The sequence below is a fragment of the Puma concolor genome, chromosome C2 (assembly GCF_028749965.1).
Source record: "Puma concolor isolate L17-30 chromosome C2, mPumCon1.1.hap2, whole genome shotgun sequence".
Lineage (NCBI taxonomy): Eukaryota > Metazoa > Chordata > Mammalia > Carnivora > Felidae > Puma > Puma concolor.
The window spans coordinates 9,184,644-9,210,002 of record NC_141675.1 but is presented as its reverse complement, the minus strand read 5'-3'; the positions used below and the strand labels follow the sequence as shown (position 1 = coordinate 9,210,002).

General features: G+C 42.8%; 1 protein-coding gene across 7 annotated transcripts in view; it reads left to right on the top strand.

Moving 5' to 3' along the window:
- Window positions 1-25,359, top strand: part of ULK4 (unc-51 like kinase 4) — a 583,293-nt gene that overhangs the window by 253,691 nt on the left and 304,243 nt on the right. For all 7 annotated transcript variants that reach the window (XM_086720525.1, XM_086720521.1, XM_086720524.1 and 4 more), the window contains one exon: window positions 21,597-21,645. In XM_086720525.1, coding sequence (XP_086576651.1) covers window positions 21,597-21,645 — 49 coding nt within the window. The remainder of the gene's footprint in view (window positions 1-21,596; window positions 21,646-25,359) is intronic.

The window sequence follows — 25,359 nt, the reverse complement described above, 5'->3', positions numbered from 1 at the left end:
TGAATATTCTCCCAGCCGCCCATATGCCGGAGACTTCTTCATTCCAGTTTTCCCGTCCGACTTGCACGGGCTCAGTGACAGCTTTCCTTATGGAGACGCAGGCAGCGCCTGGCTGAGAGTCCCACGTGCTGATGTCTCTGGCCACATGGCACCCAGAATTGAGCCACTCACTGCATGTCGTGTCAGAAGTTGAAGTGTTTAGTCACGGCGGCCCCTGGTATTTTGGGGGCTACAATCAACGATAATTCACAGTTCCTCCCTTCTGGATTTAAATAGATGTTCAGAGATCTCATCGTCTTTAACAAAACAACGCCTAACATTTTCCCTTGAAATATTTCCTTACTTGCCCACAGGAAAATCCATTTGCTTCTTTTTTGGTTCTCCACAGAATCTCTTGAAGTTTTGCAGGTTTTTTTTTTTTAAGTTTATTTATTTATTTTGAGAGAGCGAGAGCATGAGCAGAGGAGGGGCAGAGAGAGGGAGGGAGGGAGAAGATCCCAAGCAGGCTGAGTACTGTCAGCATGAAGCCTGACACAGGGCTCGATCCCTCAAAGTGTGAGATCGTGACCTGAGCTGAAACCAAGAGTCGGATGCTCTACCAGCTGAATCACCCAGGTGACCCTAACGTTTTGCAGTTTGTTTCCATCATAAAATTAGGGAATTTCAGGGCAGAGTAAGCTTTGATGTTTTTCTTTCTGCATGAAATTTAATATTCATTGATTCCTTGAGTCATCTCACAAATAGTTGTGTTCACTGAGGTAGAACAGACACGGTCCTAGTTTTCATGAAGCTGATGATTCCATGGGGATCACAGACGATAAACAAGGAGATCTATTAAAAAAAATCATAATTTCAGCTAGAGATACAAATGGCATAAAGAGCAGAAAGCAGGGTTAGAGAATGGGGGTGATGGGTTGGGGCCCGCTGTTTTGGAGACGGTGCTCAGAGCTTCCGTTCCCAGGGAAGGGAGGTGCCTGGCTGTGTTAATGCTACCTTCATTAGTAGAGAAACAGGCCTCGGATTTCCGGAGACTTTCAGAGGAAGGGAGAACTCCTCAGTGTCACATGCTCCCGAGAGTGTCAGTCAGATGAGGATGGAGAGGCAACAGGAGTAGCTTCCTCGGGGGTCATTTTCAGTGGCATGTGGGGCAAAAGCCTGGCGGAGTTCCTCAAGGAGGGAATGATGAAGGCGAGACGGGGAGCCTCAGTAGTTCTAGAGAGAGTTTTGCTATTAAGGGGAGCTGAAAATGGGGAGCTGGAAGGAGATGTGGGGTCACAGGAACTTCTTGTTTTTAAGGAACTTGCTCTTTTTAAGATGAGCCATCTTTTAGAGACATTCCTGTGTGGACGAGAATGATCCAGTGCAGAGGCTGGTTAACTACAGTTTATGGGCCAAATCCAGCCCACCTGCTTTTGTAAATATAATATCAGAACACAGCCACTGGGCCTTGTTTATCGTCTGTGGTTGCTTCTGTGTTACGGTGGCACAGCCGAGTAGTTTTGAAAGAGCCCACACGGCCTGCAGAGCCACAAGTACTTCACTTCAGTCCCTTTCCTGGAGAAGTTGGCCTGACTCTTGATCTCTGGAGAAGGGTAAAAACGATGAAGCAAGAGGGTAAGTAGTGGGTTGCTCCACAGACATCCTTGCCCCTAGGGGGTGTCCCCTGCAGTATTTGCTAAGGGAGAAGTAATGGAACCCCTGCAAGCCTGGAGGGGTCATTGAGCGGGGGAGTTAGGAAGTGGCCTTCTGCTTTTGGGAGGCTTGCGAGTGAGACTTTTGAGGTGTTTGCTGTCAGTAGTCTCCTAAACCTGTAGAAACCGGGTGTGTGAGGGCAGGATAAGAAAAGTGTTTGGAAGCGATGAGGTCAAGGAATTGGATCTCTATTTGGATAACTGGAAACTATGTTATATGTTCCCATTTTGAGAATATTTCTGAAAACAATACTAACATCGTACTGAAGGCTTGTTTACATATTTCTATTTGGGGCTGTTGTCTGTTACTATCCTTGGTTGCCTACTTTAAGATAGATAGTAAAAATGGGACTGTGGCCACTGAAAAATTTTTTTTGGTGACCATTATTTTTATGAGCTCCTCTCTTCACTCTTGCCTTTAAAACGATTGAGTAATAATTACTTTCCGTGTGGAAAAAAGTGTTATACATTTTCCTTAATAAACTATTTAAGCGTGTTTGGAATTATTGTTTATTTTTAGCCCTCTCAGATAGGACAGAGGGACTCACCTGTTTGGGGATCTCAGTCCTCTCTGGAACCCTTCTTCGAGAGGTGGGTTGTAGCCTTGGTTTTCTAGGCTTCAGGGGCAGTGTTTTTTACGCATTAAGGGTTGTATATGTTATTGGGGCATTCCTACACATTGTCCCTGGATTCCTGCTTAAAGTGAGTGTCATCCAGGTCGCTTGCTACATACAAACCTAGCATGTGCATTAGAGCTCAGTTGTACTGTGCCCTTGGCCATATTTTATCATCGGCTCATTATTTGCTCAGACTTACGCATCTGGGGCCAGACTTTGGGGCTGTGACTGTCCGTGTGTTTCCTAGCGAAGCTTGGCCGAGCCCTGGAGGAGTGGGCAGTGCCGGCAGCCCACACATCCCTAATTATCTTCTCCTCAGTTCCTCACCGTCAACAGCCCTAGGCTCGTTGGACCTCTAGACGGGGCCAGAGACTGTTCCGCAAACTCTGGGGTCATTGTGGAGGTGACACGGAAGCACTGTGAAAGTCGTGGTACTCAAATCATTACTTGACTGCAGGAGGTCTAACCTGGGCTGTCAGAGCATGATGTAAATTCCGGGGCGAGATTACAAACCTGAGCAGGAGAGCTTTGGGCTTGGTTCCACCGCAGGCTCTTTGATTGGGTAGGAATTCTAAGAGAAATGACTGAGTCGTGGAGAGCAAGCTTTCTGTGGGGTTTTTGTAAACAGTTGTGTGTGTGTGTGAGTGTACAGTGAGCTTTGGCAGCTTGTTCAGTGGGGAGGTGAAAGCTTGAAGTGGCCTGTGTGCCCGGAGGAATGATAGTGCGGGGTGGGAGAGGCAGTGCCCACGAGTAGATGGCTGTTACGGTGGCACCAGGCAGACCCGTCCTTCGCAAGCCTTCAAGGCCATCAGCCGTCTAAACATTGATACCCTTCAGTGCAATACTTGGCTTCTCACGTACACATCGGGTGTGGCATCAAAGCATTCGGCTTTATTTTCTGCCATGATAAACAGGTTTCCAGTTCTCCATCCAGCCATCATAGGCGTCATTATCTTCAGGATTTAAAAGGCATAGTCTTTAAATTACTTGTCTGTTTCACATCAGATTAACATCTTTATTTGATTGGTTCTTTAAGGGATGTGTAGAGACGACAGTTGAACCAGTTGCCTTGGACTAGAATATTAATGTCACATAGGTGTATTTTGGCTGATAGATACTTATTTGTCTTTGCTTGGTGGGAGTTTCCAACTTTCCTGATTGGCTTCTTTGATTTTTGACTTACCGCTTAATGCCTTCTGGCTCTTTTGTACTTGTACAACAAATTTATTTTGTTTCTGATGGTGTTAAAATGTGCAGCACTGAACACAGTGGCAAAGGGGGAAGATAGTGCCGTCTTGCTATAAAGCATTTCTATGGCGCCCTTATATTGCGTGTTTATATGGTTATTGGGTCTCTTTATGAATCATACAGTTAATTTGCAAGCCCTTATTATTTGGTTTTAACAGCCAGAAAAACCATCCGCGTAGAAATAATAGCTAAACAAAGTCTCTTGGTAGGATCCCTGTACCTTCTAAAGTCTGAAGGAATCAATCCCTTGGTAACATTTGGCAGATATTCGCATCAGAGTTCCGTTTTAGTGTTTCCACTGCTGTGGTGATTTACTAAGGTAATTTACCAGTTCAGAAATAACACAGTACTTGCAGTACAGGCTCATTTTTGTTGTTGTTTATCTACTCTTGATAAAGCCATGCTGTCTGTGAATATATTGTGACCCCGTCACTGTCAACTCCAGAGAACGACGTGAAGCCCGGATCAGACTCCCAGTTTATTTCTCGTGTCTCAACACCCGAGTCCTCCTCCTTATCAAGTCTTTTGATTTTATGTGATGACAGTTATTGGTCAGAATATATTGCAGTGTTTGCTGTACAGAAGGGGCCTTTGTGATGGAATTAAAGAGCGTGAGAGCTGCCAGACTAAACAGTGGTCTGAGTTTCAAATGTTCTGTGACTTTCTTGGCACAGTTTTATTGCCATCTCGAACATGTGTCATCACTTAGGATTCTTTGCCATAGAGTGTTACGTAGGAAAAAACCCCAGGCAGTGAAGGAGACTGCGGCTTTTCAATGAGGTAAATGCCTCTGAGACACCTCATACCCTCAAAATGTACCGGTTTTTTTTGCGTGTGCATTTTTTTCTGTCTGCTTGGAGTCATAAATCCAGCTTAATGCAACTGTTTACAAAGTAAACAACATGGTCAGCTTTTTAGGGACAGACTTCATTAGTTATCTTGAAATTCTGAAGTCAGGTAGCCCAAGGGGAAAATGGACAAAGGGTATGAAGAGGGCATTCCTGACAATACACATGAAAAAAGGTAACCCTAATTAGTATTCAAGACAATTCCATTAAGATAATAAAAAGATAATATTGGTAGAGTTTTTTTTTTTTTTTAATGTTTATTTTTGAGGTGTGGGGGAGGGGCGGAGAGAGATTCTCAAGCAGGCTCTGTGCCAATGCAGGGCTCGAACTGTCATATCGTGAGATCATGACTCGAGCTGAGATCAAGAGTCGGACACTTAACTGACTGAGCCACCCAGATGCCCTCAATTTTTTTTAATAGCACTTGTTGAGAGTCTAGTGAAATGTACTCTTTCATAAATTAGTACATCTTTTGTGACATGCAAACTGTCAATATGTATTAAACCTTAAATATCCTTTGATTCCACTTCTAGGAATATAAAGAAAAGAGTAAAAGATATGCACAAATATTTATATATAAGAATGCCCACTGATACATTATTTAAAACCACAGTGAAAATAAAGATAGCTAGTATCTGTGTTCAAAGAGCTTTTTATGTTCCAGACAGGGCTGGATGCTTCACGTGCACAACCACATTTACTCCTCACCCTCATGAAATGAGGTCGGTAGGCAGTGATATAACGTACAAAGAAAGTAAAGCTTGGAGTGGATGTACTTATCCAGGATCCCAGAGCTAGGACAATTGAGTGAGATTTGAACTCCTTTGAAGCGATCCCTTAACCACTACATTTGTTTTTTTTTCCCACCCCTAGTGCATACTAGTAGAAAGTGGATCCTTGTTATAGGATCCATCAATATAGGATGAGCTCAATACATTGTAGGTTAGAAAACTATGAAGGTCCAAGAGTTCATATCTTCAGTGAGTATTTAATGATGTGGGGAAATGTTCTTAGTGAGCTGCAGTATATGTGGTATGAGTTGATCATTTCTTCCCACCCTCTATTTCGCTGTAATATATCTTAAATTAGGCAGATGCCAGTTCTAATGCCAGATCCATTATGGGCTTTGAGAGTGGCTGTGAGAAAATTGCTTCACCAACCTGTGTTTCAGTGTCTCCCTCTGTAAGTGTCCTTAGGCATTAAATGAGGCGTGACTGCAAGGGACGGAGTACATGCACAAGAAATGGTAGCTGTTATTTTCCAGATGAGGTTGATCCTATGCCTTATATGAATAGAAAAAAAAAAAAGCAACTAATACATCAGAACTTACTAATGAGTTTTTTAAGTTTATTTACTTTGAAAGAGAACGCAGGAGCACGGTGGGGAGGGACAGAGAGGGAGAGAGAGAGAGAGAGAATCCCAATCAGGCTCCACACTGCCAGGGCAGAGCCCGATGCCAGGCTTGAACTCATGAACCATGAGATCATAACCTGAGCCGATCCAGAGTTGGACGCTTAACCGACTGAGCTCTCCAGGCGCCCCTTATTAATGATTTTTTTTATAGCACTGCGATTGCAATATTTTCGTTGTAATGTAATATAATTTTCTATTTTTCCCAAAGGTAACATTCAATAAAATACTATATTTTATGCTGCTCTATTTCTATATTTCACATAAATAATTTTATATAAATAGCTATCTAAAATTAAGATTTTTTTCTGTCTATTCCAATTTGATTTGTAGGAGGTTTTAAGCTAATACCAATACTATGTTATATTGAAGTTTTATAATAAACTTTAACTGGTAGAGTAGATCCTCCTACCTTGTTCTTTTTCCATTTGTTTGTTTATATTCAATTTATTTAAACTATAAAAAACTCAAAACAGTTCACACATTTCTCCTACACCTGCCCGACCCTCACCTCTGGCAACCACCAATCTTTTCTCTGTGTCCGTGAGCTTGGTTTTGTGTGTTTTGTTTGTTTTGTTTAGGTTCTAAATTTAAGTGAGATCATATAGAAATCACCTTTGTCTGACTTATTTTAGTTACCATAATGCCCTCAAGGTCCATCCATATTGTCAGAAGTGGCAAGATCTTTATTTTTTTTTTAATGGCTGAACTTTTAAATATTCCACCGTATGTCTGTGTGTGTGTGTGTGTGTGTGTGTATACACACCACATCTTTATCCATTTATCTCTCAATGAACACTTGTGCTGCTTTTGTATCTTGGCTATTGTAAAGAGTGCTGTGTTGAACATGAGGGTGCAGGTATCTTCAAATGAGTGTTTTCGTTTTCTTTGAATAAATACCCAGAAGTGGAATTGCTGGATCCTATGATAGTCCAGTTTTTTTTTTTTTAATGTTTGTTTTATTTATTTTTGAGAGAGAGAGAATACGAGAGGGGAAGGGGCCGAGAGAGAGGGAAACGGAGAATCCCAAGCAGGCTCTGTGCTGTGAGTGTAGAACCTGACACAGAACTCAAACCCACAAACCATGAGATCATGAGCTGAAACCAAGAGTTGGATGCTTAATCACCGAGCCATCCAGGTGCCCCTTAATACGATTTTTTAAACTATTTACACGTTGTTTTTTTTTTTTTTTTTTTTTTTTTAGTCTGCAAGTGGAGGAGAGGGAAAGAGGGAGAGAAAGAGAGAATCTTAGGAGAATCTAATCCATGCTAAGCACGGAGCCTGGTGGAGGGGCTCAATCCCACAACCCTGGGATCATGGCCAGAGCCAAAATCAAGAGTTGGACACTAAATCGACTGAGCCACTTAGGTGGCTCTAATATGATTTTTAATAATTATTTTCTATAATTAGGAAAAAAACCACCTATTTGTTTAACACACATATAAGCTGGTGGTTCTTATTAAACATTAATGTTGGGACACCTGGGGGGGCTCATTTGATTGAGCATCGGACTCTTGATTTAGGTTCAGGTCATGGTCTCATGGTTCATGGGTTGGAGCCCTGCATCGGGCTCTGTGTTGACAGTGCAGAGCCTGCTTGGGATTCTCTGTCTCCCTCTCTCTCTGCCCCTTCCCTGTTTGCACGCTTTCTCTGTCTCTGTCTCTGTCTCTCTCTCAAATAAATAAATAAAACATTAACATTAATGGCAATCCATAACCTATCTTGTGGTTTTCAAGGTCAGCAAGGTAGCCTTTGGTTCAGTGGCTTCAAGTTGATCATCACTCTGTTTGTTTGTTAGGTAGAAAGTATTATGCTAAGTGGAATAAGTCCACCAGAGAAAGAAAAATACCATATGATTTCACTCATATGTGGAATTTAAGAATTTAAGAAATTTAAGGAATTTAAGAAACAAAACAGGTGAACGTACGGGAAGAGGGAAAAAAAGGAGAAAGGGAAACAAACCACAAGAGACTTTTAATGATAGAGAACAAACTGAGGGTTGATGGAGGGAGATGGGTGGGAGATGGGCTAGATGGGTGTTGAGCATTAAGAGGGACACTTGTGATGAGCACTGGGCGTTGTATGTAAGTGATGAATCACTGAATTCTACTCCTGAAACCAACATTGCGCTGTATGTTAACTAACTAAAATTTAAATTTAATTTAATTAAAAAAAAAAAAGAAACAGCTTCCTGAAATGAGTGTGGGGAGTTATTCAGTATAATACAGTATAATTTTTGGAAACTGGGACTGACCCTAAGATCTGAACATCTAGGAGGGGTTGAGCAGGGTATTAAACTGTTCTTTTTGACTCTCTTCCATTCCACCCCATCGATCTCCTTGCTTCCTACATTCTTTGAAGATGGACACCACTGAGATGTTTCCTTCCTGCCAGATCTTGAAATGATGGTGTGCCTCGGGGTTTCTGCCCTCATTCTACTTGTCACTCTTCTTTCGGAATGTAATTCATTTTCTTATGCAGAGTAGCTTTTCCCTCTGTGTATCATAGTATCTTAGAGCAGTTCACATCATGAACTTGGAAACTAATGAGCTGTGTTACCTTGGATAAAGTTCAGTGTTAGTTTTCTTCTCTTTAGAACAAGGTTACTCATTCCTACCTCACCTTAGTCATGACCACCATGGTAGTCACTCACCATGGTAAGTGAGAGGTAAAGCACTCACTACATCGAGTACACGGGTGGGCAGTGCTCTATGAGTGAGGTTGCTCGCCATGATGTGCCTCTTTCTGGTCGTGGTCACGGTGGTAGCCTCCAGGTAGGACACATCAAGTACCTGGTGTCATTGTGTATTTCTTCTCTTTCTCCCCTGGATCCAGTAGATTTTGAAAGCCTACGGATATAACTCACTGATACTTCTCCTTTTCCTTTTCCCATTTACTCCTGCTTCGTGTTGATCACCTCGTATTTTGAGAGTAGTCATTATCAGCTAACTGATCCTCCTTTTTGTTTCCAGCCCATCCTCTTCACTGTAACCCGAATAAACATTGTAAAAACAGAAAGCTGGTAACGACATCATTTCACCTAATCAGCCCCTTAGTAGCACCCAGTCACCTAGAGCAACGCTTGGCAAACTTCCTATAAAAGGCCAGATAGTAAATATTTTAGGCATTGCTGGCCATACGGACCCTGTTGCAGCTACTTGGCTCTGCCATTGCAGCGTAAAAGCAGCCAGAGACCGCATGTAAATGAATGAGAATGGTTGTGTTTCAATAAAACTTTACTTATAAAAACTGAAATTTGAATTTCATGCTGTTTCATATGTGATAAAATATTTTTTGATTCCCCCCCCCCCCCCCCCCCCCAGCTCCCAAGCATCTAGAAACGTAACAACCATTCATAGCTTGTGGGCCATAGAAATTATCGTGGCCACAAATATGCCTGTTCACCTGCTTGTCGCTGCCTGTAACGAGCTCATCCCGTTTTTGCTCTTGGTCATGCTCTTTCCCTTGTCCAGCACATACTTCATCGCTGCCTGTCCTCCTCCCCCTTCATCCACCGACTGCCTGTCAATAACCTCCTCCTCTTTTGAGGTTCAACTCAAGTGGTACCTGCCCCATGGGGTGTGATCCAAGCCGCCTGGGTTTATATCTCAGCCCCCTCCTTGGCACTTGACCGATTTACTTCCTCATATCTCAGTTTCTCATGTGAAACAAAACAATCATCGTCATTATCATCATCATCATCATCATCATATTACCTGATTGCTAGGATTTTCTTTTTCTTTGTTCAACTCCATTGAGTTACCACATGTACAGCCCTGGGACTATGTTCTACTTATTAACTGTGTGATCTATGTTTACCACTGTTGTCATCATTGGTTTCACGTTGAAGCCTCTGTTACGCTTCTCAGCCAGAAAAGACTACAGCTGACGGTTGAACAACATGGGTTTGAACTGTGCAGGTCTGCTCATATGTGGATATTTTCCAATAAATATGGTACAGTGTTGTAAACGTATTTTCTCTTCCTTATGATTTCCTTAACAGTTTTTTCTCTAGCTTGCTTTATTGTACGAATACGGTATATGATACATAAAACATACAAAACGTGTTAATGGGCTGTTTATGTTATGAGGCTTCAGATCAACAGTAGGCTATTGGTAGTTACATTTTGGGGGAGTCAGAAGTTACACATGGATTTTTCAACTATGCAGGGGGTCAGTGCCCACACATCCTGTGTTATTCAAGGGCCAACTGTGTTTTCTGTTGTCCCATCTGTACTCTTTTTTTTTTTTAAAGATTTTATTTATTTTTTTTTAATTTTTTTTTTCAACGTTTATTTATTTTTGGGACAGAGAGAGACAGAACATGAACGGGGGAGGGGCAGAGAGAGAGGGAGACACAGAATCAGAAACAGGCTCCAGGCTCCGAGCCATCAGCCCAGAGCCCGATGCGGGGCTCGAACACACAGTTGAAGTCGGACGCTTAACCGACTGTGCCACCCAGGCGCCCCTAAAGATTTTATTTTTAAGTAATCTCTACTCCTAACGTGGGGCTCGAACTTACAACCCCAAAATCAAGAGCCAGTTATTCTGCTAGCTGAGCCATCAGGTGCTCCCCTTGTCTACCCTGTTTAGACATCTGTCCTAGCACATAGACTACTTGATAGAGCTCTAACTTAGCTCAGTGCATGGCATCTAATGAGTATAGTAACGTTAATAAATAACGAATGAGTGAAAGAAAAAAGAGACAGATCTCAGCCTGACTTCAAGTAAATTCCAAAAAAAAAAAAAAAAAATCTCTTACATTTCATTAAGTAACAGGACAAAAAGAGACCATAGAAAATAAACAGTTTCATTAAATTGAAAAGAATTTCAGGACTAGCTCTTACACAGTGGCTCTTTCTTAGTGTTGGGCTCATGTCTGTAGGGACAAGGGATGCTGGCCCCACGTGAAAACTGGTTGTTCTAGAGATTTGTCTCTGCTTTGTGCCCCTGCCAGTCCTTTATCCTGCTTGTCTTACTAATAGTGCTGCTTTTGGTTCAGTCCCCTCCTTGCTTTGGTGCAAGAAGCAGCATGCTTCCTGGTGGTATGAATGCAGAGCTTTGTGACCAGCACAGGATCATGTCTTGGGGGGAGTGCCAAGGATTCAAAGCAGTATTAGAGATAAGAGACCAGCCATAGAGCGATAGGTTCAGAAAGGCATAGGGCGAGGGCTCAGGACCCAGGCAGACAGAAAAGATGCGGGAACGTGGGGCCGAAGCCCTTTGGCTGGTTAACGAAAATGTTGCCTGTGCGGGGACAGTTAGTGTAAATCCCTGGGCAGAATGTGACTTTCAGGCACCTTGTAGTATCTGGGAGTCAGTGATATTTAAAAAAAAATTTTTTTTTAAATGTTTACTTCTTGAGAGAGAGAGAGAGAGAGAGGTAGAGAGGCAGAGAGGCAGAGAGAGAGGGAGACAGAATCGGAAGCAGGCTCCAGGCTCTGAGATGTCAGCACAGAGCCCGATGCGGGGCTCAAACCTATGAACCGGGAGATCGTGACTCGAGCCAAAGTCAGACACTTAACCGACTGAACCACCTAGGGACCCTGGAGTCAGGGATATTTTCTACGTGAGTGCTGTGTACCGTGTGAAGATCCTCTGGGTATAGCTGTTCTGTCTCACCTTCTGTACTTTGTATGATAGAAACAGTCTCGGGCCTCGTTTCGTTCAACAGATGTGGGTCATCACAGGCCTGTGTTGGGTATCTGTTGAGGTGATGGGTACAAAAGCTTTTTGCAAAGTCGCTAATGTAATATACACTTTTTAGATTTCTGTATGAATCTCCTTTCTATTGGAAAACACTTGCTTTTTGCTTAACCATAGTTTCTTGCTAAAACTCCTATCATTTTCATGCTCTTTGAGGCAATGGGAGATTCTGTACGTGGGAGGTATGTTCTGGAATAGCCTTGTAGTCTGACAATTCTAAGACTTTCTCAGCCAATGAAATAGTCAGCTTTATGTCATGTATATATATTTTATACTGGGGTATAAACTTCTTCAAGGAAAAGATACAATGCTTACCCATATGAAGGACTCTGTAGATCTTTATAAAATGACCAGATCTAAACACGTCCTGTGCTACAGCTGCTGAAATTTCAGCCCTGCCCTTTTCTTGTGCAAAACATCTCCTCAGATGTGTGCCTTTATTGGTAAATAAATAATTGGTATTCTGCAATTCTGTGCAAGAGGATTAGTGAGCATTGCAGACAAGGGCAAACATTTCAAGGAGAAACATTAGAAATAGCTTGCTCTCAGGCTAGACTTAATATCAGACCAAAGCTACACATTATAAAACCATTTCTGGGGCGCCTAGGTGGCGCAGTCGGCTAAGCGTCCGACTTCAGCCAGGTCACGATCTCGCGGTCCGTGAGTTCGAGCCCCGCGTCGGGCTCTGGGCTGATGGCTCAGAGCCTGGAGCCTGTTTCCGATTCTGTGTCTCCCTCTCTCTCTGCCCCTCCCCCATTCATGCTCTGTCTCTCTCTGTCCCAAAAATAAATAAACGTTGAAAAAAAAAAACCAAAAACCATTTCTTTTTGGAGCTGATTCACTGGGCGAATAATTTGAAATTCAGCGTGATGTTAGAGATTTTTTTTTTTTTTTTTGAATTTAAAATGGCTGTTGTTGGTACACTAGACTGGCAAATTACGTATGTCATAAGAAATGGAAAAGCTTTGTTTGTTGTCTAGTGCTCAGTTATAAACAAAAAGTAACTCTAAAACTCTTAACCAGCATTGTTGAAGTTTTAAAATGTTCAGCATCTATTTGGGGTTTCTATATAAGTTGACCAGAAGCAGCTTATTCAAGGAACTAAATACGAATTATTCTTTTATTTTTTATTCATTTTCTAAAAATATGTGTTTAAGAGGCACCTGGGTGTCTCAGTCGGTTAAGCATCCGACTTCAGCTCAGGTCACGACCTCGTGGTCCGTGAGTTCAAGCCCCGCATCGGGCTCTGGGCTGATGGCTCAGAGCCTGGAGCCTGCTTCCGATTCTGTGTCTCCCTCTCTCTCTGCCCCTCCCCCGTTCATGCTCTGTCTCTCTCTGTCTCAAAAATAAAAACAGTAAAAAAAAAAATTAAAAAAAAAATGTGTTTACTCTGAGAGAGAGAACGAACATGAGTGGAGGAGGGGCAGAGAAAGAGGGAAAGAGAGAATCCCAAGCAGGCTCCACGCTGTCTGTGCAGAGCCTGATGTGGGGCTTGATCTCACAAACTGTGAGATCGTGACCTGAGCTGAAATCAAGAGTCAGGTGCTTAACCAACTGAGCCACCCAGGCACTCCTGAATTATGCTTTTAAAAAGGAGGCAAGGGGGGCGCCTGGGTGGCGCAGTCGGTTAAGCGTCCGACTTCAGCCAGGTCACAATCTTGCGGTCCGTGAGTTCGAGCCCCGCATCGGGCTCTGGGCTGATGGCTCGGAGCCTGGAGCCTGTTTCCGATTCTGTGTCTCCCTCTCTCTCTGCCCCTCGCCTGTTCATGCTCTGTCTGTCTCTGTCCCCAAAATAAAAATAAACGTTGAAAAAAAAATAAATTAAAAAGGAGGCAAGGATGAGGTGAAATTGGAGTGGTCAGAATTTTCAGATGGCCTTCAAGATTCCCAGAAGGTATATACACACCTTCTCCCAGTTACTCAGCTAAACAGTAATTCAGTGCCGCTGTGATGGAATATTGCAGATGTAATTAAGGGCCAAAACTAGTTGGCCTTAAAGTCTGGAGATCATCCAGCTAGGCTCTACTAATTGCAGGAGTCGTTTAAATCCAGCCTGGAGGTCAGAGACTAGGAAGTCGAAGAGATTTGAAGCTCGAGAAGTATTTGACATGGAGGAGAGTCCTCTTTTGCTGGTTTTACAGTTGGGGGAGTCCATGTGCCAAGGGACCTGTGGCCTGTAGGATATGAGAGGGACCTGTGTCTGGTAGCCAGCGTGGAAAGAGGGACTTCAGGCCTACCAGGAACTGAATTCTGTCCACAAGACTGTAGTTGAAAACATATCCCCTCGACCCCCGGCCTCCAAAGGAGAAGTCAGTTCCAGATCCCTGTGCTCTGAGCAGATAACCCAGCCATGCTGAGCTAGGCTTCTGACTACGGGACTTTGAATTAATAAATGGGTGTTGCTTTAAGCCACTAAGTTTGTGCTAATTTGTTATTCAGCAATAGAAAGCAAATACGAGGCTCCCGAGGCTCCTGTTATGATCCTTTGGATTGCTGTAGTAGCCTATCAACTGTTCTCTCTGGTTCTAAACTAATGTTACTCACGCTGTCTGTGGTGAAGAAACAGTTTTTAAAATTTCAGTGTGTTATAGGCCAGTGCAGTGGCGGATTGAGTCTTACAAAGATGGCTACAGAAGTCTCTCCCATCCCACATGCTCTTCCTTCACTCTCCCGTTGGGAGTTGTCTGTGTTTCTCCTCCACTCGAGGCTGGGCTGAGCTTAATGACAGGCTTGTAACCATTGAGAATGCAGTGCAAGTGATACCAGGGAGAAAAGACCAGACAGCTTCCACACGGTTGTTTAGCAGTGCTCCCTCTTGGCACCCGGCTGCCATGCTGTGAGAGGCCAAGCCACTTGCAGAGGAGAGCAGTAGGTGATCCAGTGGGCAGAATTAGCCGAGCCTTCCTTGAGTCACTTCATGGGGCGTGTGAGCGAAGAAGGCTTCGAGATGCCTACGGCCCCCCCAGCTGTTCTCGTCACCCGAGCCTTTGTGTCTTCCCAGCTGACAGCAGGGAACAAGGATAGGTCATCTCAGTGTGCCCTGTCCAGATCCACGACCCGTCGATTCTCTAGCATCATAAAGTAATTATTGCTTTATGACGCTAAGTTCGGGATCGTTTCTTATGCGGCAACAGATAACCAGAATAAATATTTTCAGAAAATATGATGAAAGTGAAATCTAACAAAGGCACGCAGAATATAAGCAGAAGTCATACGGTGTCACTTCCATGCTATACTGTCGGTCAAAGCAGTTCCAAACCTGCCCAGATTCAGGGGGAGAGGACACAGATCCCACTTCTCAAGAGAGGAGAGTCAGAGCATTTGGGAGCCATAAAACAAAAACTAAACAAAACAAACACAAAAAAACTTTTAATATTGAAATACTTTTAGCCTCACGGAAAAGTTATAAAAGTAGTACAAAGAATTTCCTTATGCCTTTCACCCAGTTTCCACTGATGTTGGCATCTTATGGAACTGTAGCAGTTATCAAAACCAGGAAATTAACATTAATATAATAGTATTAACTATCTGCATATCTTATTCCAGTGTTGCCAGTTTTCTCACTAATGTCCATTTTCTAGTTCCGGGTGTCACGTAGGGTCCCACATTGCATTTAGGCTTCTCCTGTCTGGTAGGAGTCCCCCCAGTTGGGGACAGCTCCTCACTCTGGTCTTTTATGGCTTTAACACTTTTGAAGTGCACTGGCTACTAACTTTGTAGGATGCCACTCAATTTGAGCGTGGTGCTTTTCATGATTAGATTGAGGTTTGTAGTCTTGGTGAAAGTACCCAAGAAGCGATGGTGTGTCCTCCTCAGTGCACGGTATCAGGGCATACGTGATGTCATTGTCTCATTTCTAGTGACGTGAAATGTGCTCCCTTGGTTAAGGTGGTGCCTGCCAGGTTTCTCCAACGTAAATGTCTTTGTGGGGAACGATTTTGAGGCTATGCAAATATCCTGGTTTTCATCATATTTTGGTGGGGTCACTTTTTATACTGCTGCAAAGTTCTTATCCCAACACACAGAAACTCAGTCTTTCAAATTTCACTAGTTGTCTTGTCCCAGACCTGTGATGGTCTGTAGGCCGGCTCTGGTCTGCAGACCATTCTTTGAGTAGGAATGTTCTAGACTGCACTCCTTCCCCCCAGTCATTTTTCCCCGTTACTGTCAGATTGGACTTTGAACAGCAGATCTTACTGTGTCATTCTCCTGCTTAAAATCCTTCATAAACTTCCTGTAACCAGTCTTCTGGTTACAGATAAAACCCAGATAAAACCCAGAGTTCTTGGCATGACATTCAAGGCTGCATCATTCTGCTCCATCTTGCACATTGTCCTTTCACTACTCAGACTGCCCCGTTCCTCCTGCTCCCCCTTTCCATGTAGGTACGCTTCAGTTGAATTGGCCAGTTCTTTCAAGGCTCATAAACACCTCTTTTCACCAGTCTGGGCTCGCTGGGTTTTCCCCAGGTCCATTCTCTTGTCACCTGTGTATACATCCATGATAGAAGTTAATTCTCTTTGTGTCTCTAAGCCATTTGACTCTGAGTTTGAAGGCACAGATTTTGAGTGTATAAGATTAGCCCATGGCACATGCTCAATGGTGTTAGTCATAATTGAGTACTGAGATAGTTTTCAGGGAAAAAAAATCTCTAGCACTAAGTAAGGTCTGTATCACAACATGGATTGTTAAAATGCAGGGACAGTAGATGGCGAAACCCTCCGGGGGCGGGGGGGGGGGTATGGATAGTGTTCCCCATGGATAGGGCCAACCATGGAGATGGAGAGTCTTGACTTCTGGTCCTTGCTTCGTGTGTATTGTCTCTACCCATGTGGGTAGGTAAAAACTGCAAGCCAGAGAGCGAACCTGACAGTGCAGGTCCACAGACCGACCCTGGTGTCTCCCAGACCCATCGAATCACTGTCGGGGCTGCTTGCTTTGTTTTGCAACATGAGCCAGAACAGACAGAGATCCTTTCCTCCCCCTCCTTCTGGCTCCTCTTTTCTCTGAATACGTAGAAGTATGGTGGGGTAGGTCGGGGGACTTCAGGTACTTTTAATTCTTGTTCCTGGTTCGTCCCTACATAGTCTCTACGTTTTAAAGGAAAGTTGAAAAATGTTAACAAAGGTTTTGTGGCAACGTGGACGGAACTGGAAGGTACTATGCTGAGTGAAATAAGTCAGAGAAGGACAGACATATGTTTTCACTCATAAGCGGATATTGAGAAACTTAGCAGAAGACCATGGAGAAGGGAAGGGGAAAAATAGTTACAAACAGAGAGGGAGGGAGGCAAACCGTAAGAGACTCTTAAATACAGAGAACAATCTGAGGGTGGATGGGGGCTAGGGGAGTGGGGGAGGGTGGGTGGTAGGCGTTGAGGAGGGCACTTGCTGGGATGAGCACTGGGTGTTGTATGGAAGCGATGAACCACGGGAATCTACCCCCAAAACCAAGAGCACACTTTATATACTGTATGTTAGCCAATTTGACTATGAATTATATATATTTATTTATTTATTTATTTATTTATTTATTTTTAAATTTTTTTTTTTCCCAACGTTTATCTATTTTTGGGACAGAGAGAGGCAGAGCATGAACGGGCGAGGGGCAGAGAGAGAGGGAGACACAGAATCGGAAACAGGCTCCAGGCTCTGAGCCATCAGCCCAGAGCCCGACGCGGGGCTCGAACTCACGGACCGCGAGATCGTGACCTGGCTGAAGTCGGACGCTTAACCGACTGCGCCACCCAGGCGCCCCAACTATGAATTATATTTTTAAAAAAAGATGAAGTTCAGCCCAACTCACTTCTGTAGCTCTCTGAACAGAAGCAGAGGCATCTCCCTATTTCTACTTTTCCTACCTAAATTGCATCTAGTCATTTATATCTAACCATTGCTAATTTATTTTATATTTAGCCTGAACTGTCAAGCATCAGTAAATAAAACTTTTAAGAAGTTTCCCAATACCAAGGGCAACCAACACTTACTTTAGGTACAGGAGGGAGTTAGAATGTCAAACAATGTATCCTAAAGGTTTTCATAAGTGTATTCAAAATTTGCTGATTCAAACAGCACCCTCTTGGTTAATAATGTAAACAGATATACAAAATCCCGGTGAATCTACTGAGTCAAAATTTTGTAAGGAAAACTCTTTAAGCACATACCACCTATTATTAAATTGTACTGTTAAGGGGAAGAAACAAAACAAAGAAGGCCTGTCCCTGCCAAAAAAAAAAAAAACAAAAAAAAAACAAAAAAAACCCAAAAAACCCAAAAAACTGTTTCCAGTGGTCCAGTGAACTACTTTTGGGGAGGGCAGTTTATTTCAGTTTTCATCTGGAATTATTTAAAATCAGTGTTCTTAAGAGGGCTAACATAAAGAAAGAAAAGTATGCTGTGATGTAGTTAATATCTTCATAGTCCTTTGAAGATTAGGGATAATTTCAAAAAGATCTCTTTTTGTTTGCTTTTGGTTTTAAAAAAAAATCCAGATAAAACTTTTTATTTCCTGTCCTTCAGGTTGTCCATAGACCATAGAAATTTTATTATTTTAGAATGTAGGGATACAACAGGCTCACGCAGTAAAATGATACTGGTGATTTAAAATGTTAAAAAAATTTTTTTTTTAATGTTTAGTTTTGAGAGAGAGAAAGACACAGATGCAAGTGGGGGAGGGACAGAGAGAGAGGGAGACACAGTATCCAAAGCAGCCTCCAGCTCTGAACTGTCAGCACAGAGCCCCATGAGGGGCCCGAACTCGGGAACCATGAGATCATGACCTGAGCCGAAGTCGGACGCTTCACCGACTGAGACCCTCCCTACAGGTGCCCCGTTACTCGTGATTTAAAATCATGGTGACTGACCACTGAACAGATCCCCCAACTGAGAGAGACTTTTGCAGAAGTCTATTATGATGACTTAAGATTTGCTGCCTGAATAATTCCCGGGGATTCAGCCACATCAGCTTTCTTGGGAGGGTAAGCCTCATCCTCCCTGGTCTACAGAGGCCTGAGCGCTGGGGCTGCTCTCCAGAGTACAGATTAAAGGAAGAAAGCTCTGAGTAGTTTGCTTCGTTACTTGGAGCATACCGAGGGTTTGATCATTTGAGACCCAAGCCACTAATTGGGCCTATGGTGGTATGAGAGGAGGTGGTTAAAATGAAGAGACAGATTTTTAAAAATCAAAGTGTAAGAGCATATTGAAGGCAAGTGAATATTGTCTCCAAAGTTGTCTAAAATCTGTGGATCTCAGATGCTTACCTACGACCCACATAAGAGAAATGCATTTTGCATCACCATCCAGTATACACGCCTGTAGACCTGTAACCGAAACAAAAATGTCATCGAACGACACCCTATGTGACAGCTTTGGGTAGTCTCTATGTTATTATGTTTGATCAAGAAAATGCTAGTCAATAGCCAGTGAACTCCTCTTATTGCCCACTTACTGACCACTGCCCACAGTCTGGAAAAAACACTGCCTTAGATCTTCGCAAACATTTGCAGCCCTCCTTGCCCCGGACTGGCTAAGTTGTTTTTGGGAATTTACACTTGCGGTTTAGTTCATGAGTCATGGAAAATGTCATAGAAATGCTGTGTTTTTTAAAAACTAAAAGTGCTTTTATTTAGCTTGAGCTCCCTTTTTATTTACCAGACGTGGCTCTGAATTATGTCAGTCCAATCCGAGAACAATTGTTATGGTTGGTGGTATTCAGAAAAATGTGAGGCCTGGCGTGCTAGAACCGATAGTGAGTTGAAGGGGGCTGGAGTAGTAGTCCCGGCCAGCCTGCTCATCGTGCAAAAGCCCAGAGAAGGACCAGTTGTAATCCATAAGAATGGGTTATGGTAGTTTCTGTAGGCACATCCTAGTAGTGGCATATATTTAAAAATACTGTCAGGAGGGGCACCTGGGTGGCTCAGTCGGTTAAGCGTGTCTGACTTCAGCCCAGGTCATCATGATCTCATGGTTGTGGGTTCGAGCCCCATATCAGGCTCTGTGCTGCAGTCAGCTTTGGATTCTGTGTCTTCCTCTCTCTCTGCCCCTCCTCCCCCTCAAAAATAAATAAACATTAAAAAAAAAAAAATACCGCCAGGAGGCTGCTGGTACTGTGAGCAGATGTTCCTGGATCTGAATGTTGGGGGAGAGGGTAGAAGCAGCAGCTGTCACCTATAGGTTCCATTGGAGAAGAAGTGGGGCCCGTGTCCCCGGGACTTTGTGGGTTTGGGTGCCAGGGCAGCTCCGAGAAATATGCTTAGCGGTTTCAGCCTGGGCCTAATAAGAGTATAGATCGTAAACATTTAGAAAAAAAATTTTTAATGTTTATTTATTTTTGAGAGAGACAGAGCATGAGCAGGGGAGGGACAGAGAGAGAGGGAGACACAGAATCTGAAGCAGGCTCCAGGCTCTGAGCCATTAGCTCAGAGCCCGACGTGGGGCTTGAACCCACGAACCATGAGATCATGACCTGAGCCGAAGTCCGACGCTTAACCGACTGAACCGCCCAGGCGCCCCCCCCCTTTTTAAAAATTTTTAAATTTTTAAATTTTTTTAATTTTTTAAATTTTTTTATTTTTTATTTTATTTTATTATTATTATTATTATTATTATTTTTTAAAGATCATAAACATTTTTAAAGCACAGTTTAGGAAGAGGGATGGTCACCATCTCAGGAGCTGAGGAAGTAGACTGGGAATGTGCCGGCCTGAGGCTGTGTGTGGTCTCGAGTCCGTGCATTTCCCGTCCTGCCCAGGCATTAGGTGGGGAGCTTTGGCCTCACATCTGAGCCTTCAGTTGCCCAGGAAAGTGAGAGACTGTACATGAGTTTGATATCTGTAGTCAAAATCTTATCCCCTAGTATATTGGAACTGCAAAAGTAATCGCATTTACTTCTGCTAGACACTGGGGGCTTTCTAAGCGCTCCAGTCTTTGGGACTTCTTTCTGTATCTCACTTTCTCATAACACATATTTATAAACACCCCGACACTTTTTTTTTGGCGTGTCTCATAGGCTTCAGTTTTATCAGTGTGTTATCATAGACAAACAAGCTCGAGGGAGGCCAGATGATAAATTCCCTTCCTATCTACCGGGCAATTTCTGTGAAACAGACAAACTGCACATGCCCACAATGAAGGCAGCATGCTCGTCTTCAATGCTGTGGTTTATCATCCAAAGTAAATGCTAATAAAATGAAGGCATCTGATTTATTTTTAAAACTGAATGAGGAGGGATCAACAGATTATAGCTTATGGGCCAAATATGGCACATACCTGTTTTTGTAAATAAAATTTTATTGGAACACAACCATGCCTATTCATTTATGTATTATTTATGATGACTCGTACATTATAGTGACCGAGTTAAGTGGTTGCTGTAGAGACTGTGTGGCCGACCAAAGCCTACAATCTTTGCCATCTGACCCTTTACAGAGAAGCGTTTACTGCCATAGACCAAAGGAATATTTAGAGACTGAAGTGTTGTTTTAATAAGAACTGTTACTTTTGAATTGAGGCTATTTTCTCTTAAATCGCATGAAAAAAATCTTTTGTTACAATAGATAATAATTAACTAGTTTTGATGAGGGAAAGGTCCCAAAGTCTTGATTAGGGTCTACTTTTTATTTTTTAAGTAAAAGATTAAAAATCATTATACATTAATTCATTAGTGCTGAGAAGATAGCTAATGAGGCATATATGAAAGATTACAGTGTGGCACACTTGTAATTTAACTGTGCGGTGAGGGCTGGTTACATTATTTCGGCTAGCATTGCCTATTTTCATAGCCTTAATGAGAGTTGTGAATTTTAATTAATTCTTACATTTATAAATGTCAATCTATTTGAGATTTTACTTGCTACAGACCAGTAAGGCTAAGCTAATAGTCACTTGCAAAGAAGCCCCATATTTCTTGTATTTAATAGGGGTAGTTCAGTGTATTAAAAATGAATATAATCATCTGTTTTTCGGGCACAGAACTTAAGCAGTGAAAGCGGGGGCTGTGGTAATCTTTATCAGGGCAGCAGTTTAAATACGAGTTATCTAATGTGTGCGTATCTTTTTATTTTTATTTTTTTTTAACAGACTTGTGGAAGAGAGCAAACTGATCCCACTCATTTTTGAAGTAATTCTGGTAAGAAGGGAAACGTGTACCTGAAATTCAAGTGAAATTTTAAGAATGTTAAGGTTTCGACCACGTTGTGTGGTTGGGTTCTAACCCTGACTCTGTCCAGAAGGATTCTGTGCCCTTCATTGTCTCACTTCGCCTTATCGGGCCTCAGTTTCCTTGCCTGAGCTCCTGTCCAGCTCTGAAATTGTATAGGGACACTGTTTAACCACCTGCACTCGTGTCACAAGTCCTTCATCTGAGGTTGGTTTGCGGAGGAAGGGCAGAGGGATGACCACTACGCTTCAGTATGAATTTTCTGATGCTCGCTGTGAATCCCTCTGACGTTGTAGTCATGAGTCAGATCAGCAGTTTTGGGCCTATGGCTAGAAAGTTATGTTCTTCAGGATGTAGAACAGCTCCAAACACCTTTTTTTCTCTTCACAGAATGCTACTCAACTGAAAACCATCTGTTAAAGAAAACATTTCACCTATGGTTCCTATGTGTAGAGAATAAAATGGGATTGCAGAGTTGACTTCCCATTTCTGATAAATCCCTATTTATTACTAAAGGCAGGTTTGAGAAGTAGGCTGGAAATCCGTACATCAACACAGTGCCCTTAGCGCTCTGTTCTCTTGTACCTAGTGGGTTATCCCCCTTTACCAAAAACTTGCCTTACAAAGCTGACTGACAGCAGAAGGGACAAAGGAGGAGACACGTCCCCAGCCAGACTGGCCTAACCTCCCTTGGTCTTTAATGGAGCAGTAGCCGTGATAGTCTGCTAACTGTACCCATGGAAATTAGCTTTCTTTAATGCAAAACTGTTAGCCTATAGGTTGTTTGTGTGTTGATAATGGCTAAATGGTGAAAACATTACTTAGCTGCAGATGAACCTTTTCCTTTCAGGAGAGTGGGTTGGGTTTGCTGAGGCATGTGATTGGATGGGGACAAGGGGCGAGAGTGGGTGGTATTTCCGAAGCGCGCTCAGGTGACGATGAGATGACGCAGAGCCGCCGTGTGAGGGGGATGTGCAAAGTGAGAGGCTGGAGTGAATCGCTTTGAATAGTAAGGAGATTTTATAAGCAGTGTCAGGAGAAAAAAATGGAGAAAAATGGGACGAAGAAACATGGAGACGGAGAGCCGTCTAATGGGGACGTTAAGCTTCGCCACGTGGCCGGTGTGTGTCTCCACCTTCAGCAGGGTACATAAGTGACTTGCTGATTTGTTGCGGCATCGGATTTGTTTTGGAGGGCGGTGGGTGCAGTCAGCTGCCCGGTTTGAGTTGGGTTGGGTATGGGCAAGAGCCAAAGCTGTCCAAACCCAGCCGTATCGGGCTTGTGTTTGAAGAGACTGGTGTCGAAGACCTATGGAGAGCGCTCTAGAGCTACCGTGGGCCTTAAGTGGGGATGTGTCTCATCCCCTTGCTGTGGTAGGAGTGTTCCTGACCTGTTTAGGTCAGTGCAGCTCCTTTTGTGACTGATGAAAAGTTCTCATCCTATCCAGTCCCCTCAAGGTCTAAAATCCACACATAGGAATTTCCTTCTGGAAGGTTACCAAAGTTCCTCTGTGCTTGATTAATCTTTGTATAATGAGCACCTAGCAAGGCTTCATATCTTACCATGGTAGATGTTTAATTGATTAATGCCATGGTTTAGACCTTTGTCATGTCGTAGAGAGTGGGTAGAGGTGACCTCCACTCTCCAGGTGAGGATCTCAGCCAGTCCTGAGTCCTGAGCCCTGAGCCCTGATCTCCCAGGCATGTCTGGGATGATACTTTCCCCTAACCGGAATAGCTCCATACTCAGGTTTCTTGGAGGATCATATTTTAAAAAGAGGTCCTGTTGTTAAAAAGAAAAAAAAACAAAACAAAAAAAAAACCCCAGCATTTGGGAACCACTGCTTTTGGGGACAGGACTTTGATGTCTGTGAAGAACCTTATTAAATCCCTTTTCTTTTTTTTGTCTTTCTTGAGTTGCATGATCTCAGGTTTTTCCCTCTATATAATTACATTTTTTAATCTGTGAGATGTCCTCATAGCAGTTATCCTGTGAACAGTTGTCTTGTCCTTTCTAAACTTTTATCACCGAGCAAGACATGACATAGCATTTTAGTGATTCTATGATGCATTTTTTTAATAACAGATTTTAGCATTTAACAGATTTAACATTTCTGAAACTGGGATGTACTTTCCAAATCAGTGGCATTTTGCGATTGCTTTCAGCCAGGAGACCTGGTTGTCATTGCCTTAACTAATTCATCTCATTTTTCTTTTTCTTTTTCTAAGTGCCCAAGAGTGATGCATTATAAAAATATATGTCCGAATATGTCTAAAAGGGCTCTTTGAATAAAAATAAAAGGAACTTTCTAAGTAATGAGAAACCATGTCATAGTTTAATTGGCAACATTTTTCTTTCTTAGTGCTTGATAAAAATGATGGGTGCATCTTAGAACTGAGGGATTCCTGGTTTCACAGGAACACAGTATATTCTTGCGTTAAGTTTGGGTCTAAGCCCCCCGGCCAGTGTGGTGTCCTGCATACGTGTAGCAGCTTCTCGGCAACAGTTTGATCAGAAGAGACACCGTGGAAGATGGTGCAGGGTCCTGTGTGTTGGATACTCCTTGTGTCTTCTAGCCCCCCACCCCCATTACGATGGAAAAGGCTAGTGCCACCCCCAATACAGTAGAAAAGGCTGGTGGCCCACAGTGACCTCTTGATGACTTTTTTCTCTACTCTCAGCTCATAACTGTTTTCCATCTTCTGTTTGATGTCCTTACAATCTGATACAGGCTTTGTAACTTCCTTCTTTTCTCGAGTTCCTCATACAGTGTGTTCTTACCAGCCATGCGTCCTCTCCTAGATGTTTCTCATTAAGAAAGCAAATGTTTGTCTTATGGGCAGGAATTGCAGGCAGCTTCTGTGTCTTTCCTGTAGGCCTAGAGGGGAGTGAAGATGAAGGGAGCAGCGTTGTGAATTTGATGTCCTATCTGTGTCAAATAGCCATGTACAGATCGTACACAGATAGAACAAAGAGCTTTAAGTATGGGCCACGCTGGTGAAGATACAGTGCAAAGCTGTAGTAATCAAAACGGTATGGCACTGTCACAAAAACGATCTTTGGAACAGAATAGAGAGCTCAGGAATAAATCCGTGCTTTTATGGTCAATCTGTGACAAAAGGGGGAAGAACATACAATAGGGAAAATTAGTCTCTTCAGCAAATGGTGCTGGGAAAACTGGCCAGCTACGTGTGAAAGTATGAAAGTCTACTTCTTTCTTAGACCATACACAAAAGTAAACTCAAAATAGATTAAAAACCTAAGTGTGAGGCCTGAAACCACAAAACTCTTAGAAGAGGACAGAGGCAACAATTTCTTTGACATCAGCCATAGCAACGTTTTTCTAGAACTGTCTTCTCAGGCAAGCAAAACAAGAGAAAAAATAAACTACTGGGGCTACACCAGAATAAAAATCTTCTGCACGGCAAAGGAAACAATAAACAAACCAGAAAGACAACCTACTGAATGGGAGAAGATACTTGCAAATGATTATTATCTGATAAGGGGTTAACACTCAAAATGTATAAAGAACTCACAGAACTCAACACCAAAAAAACCCCAGTCTGATTAAAAAAATACCTGTTGGGATGAGCACTGGATGTTGTATGGAAACCAATTTGACAATCAATTTCATATTAAAAAAATAATAAAAAAAATAGGCAGAGAACCTAAAGACCTTTCTCC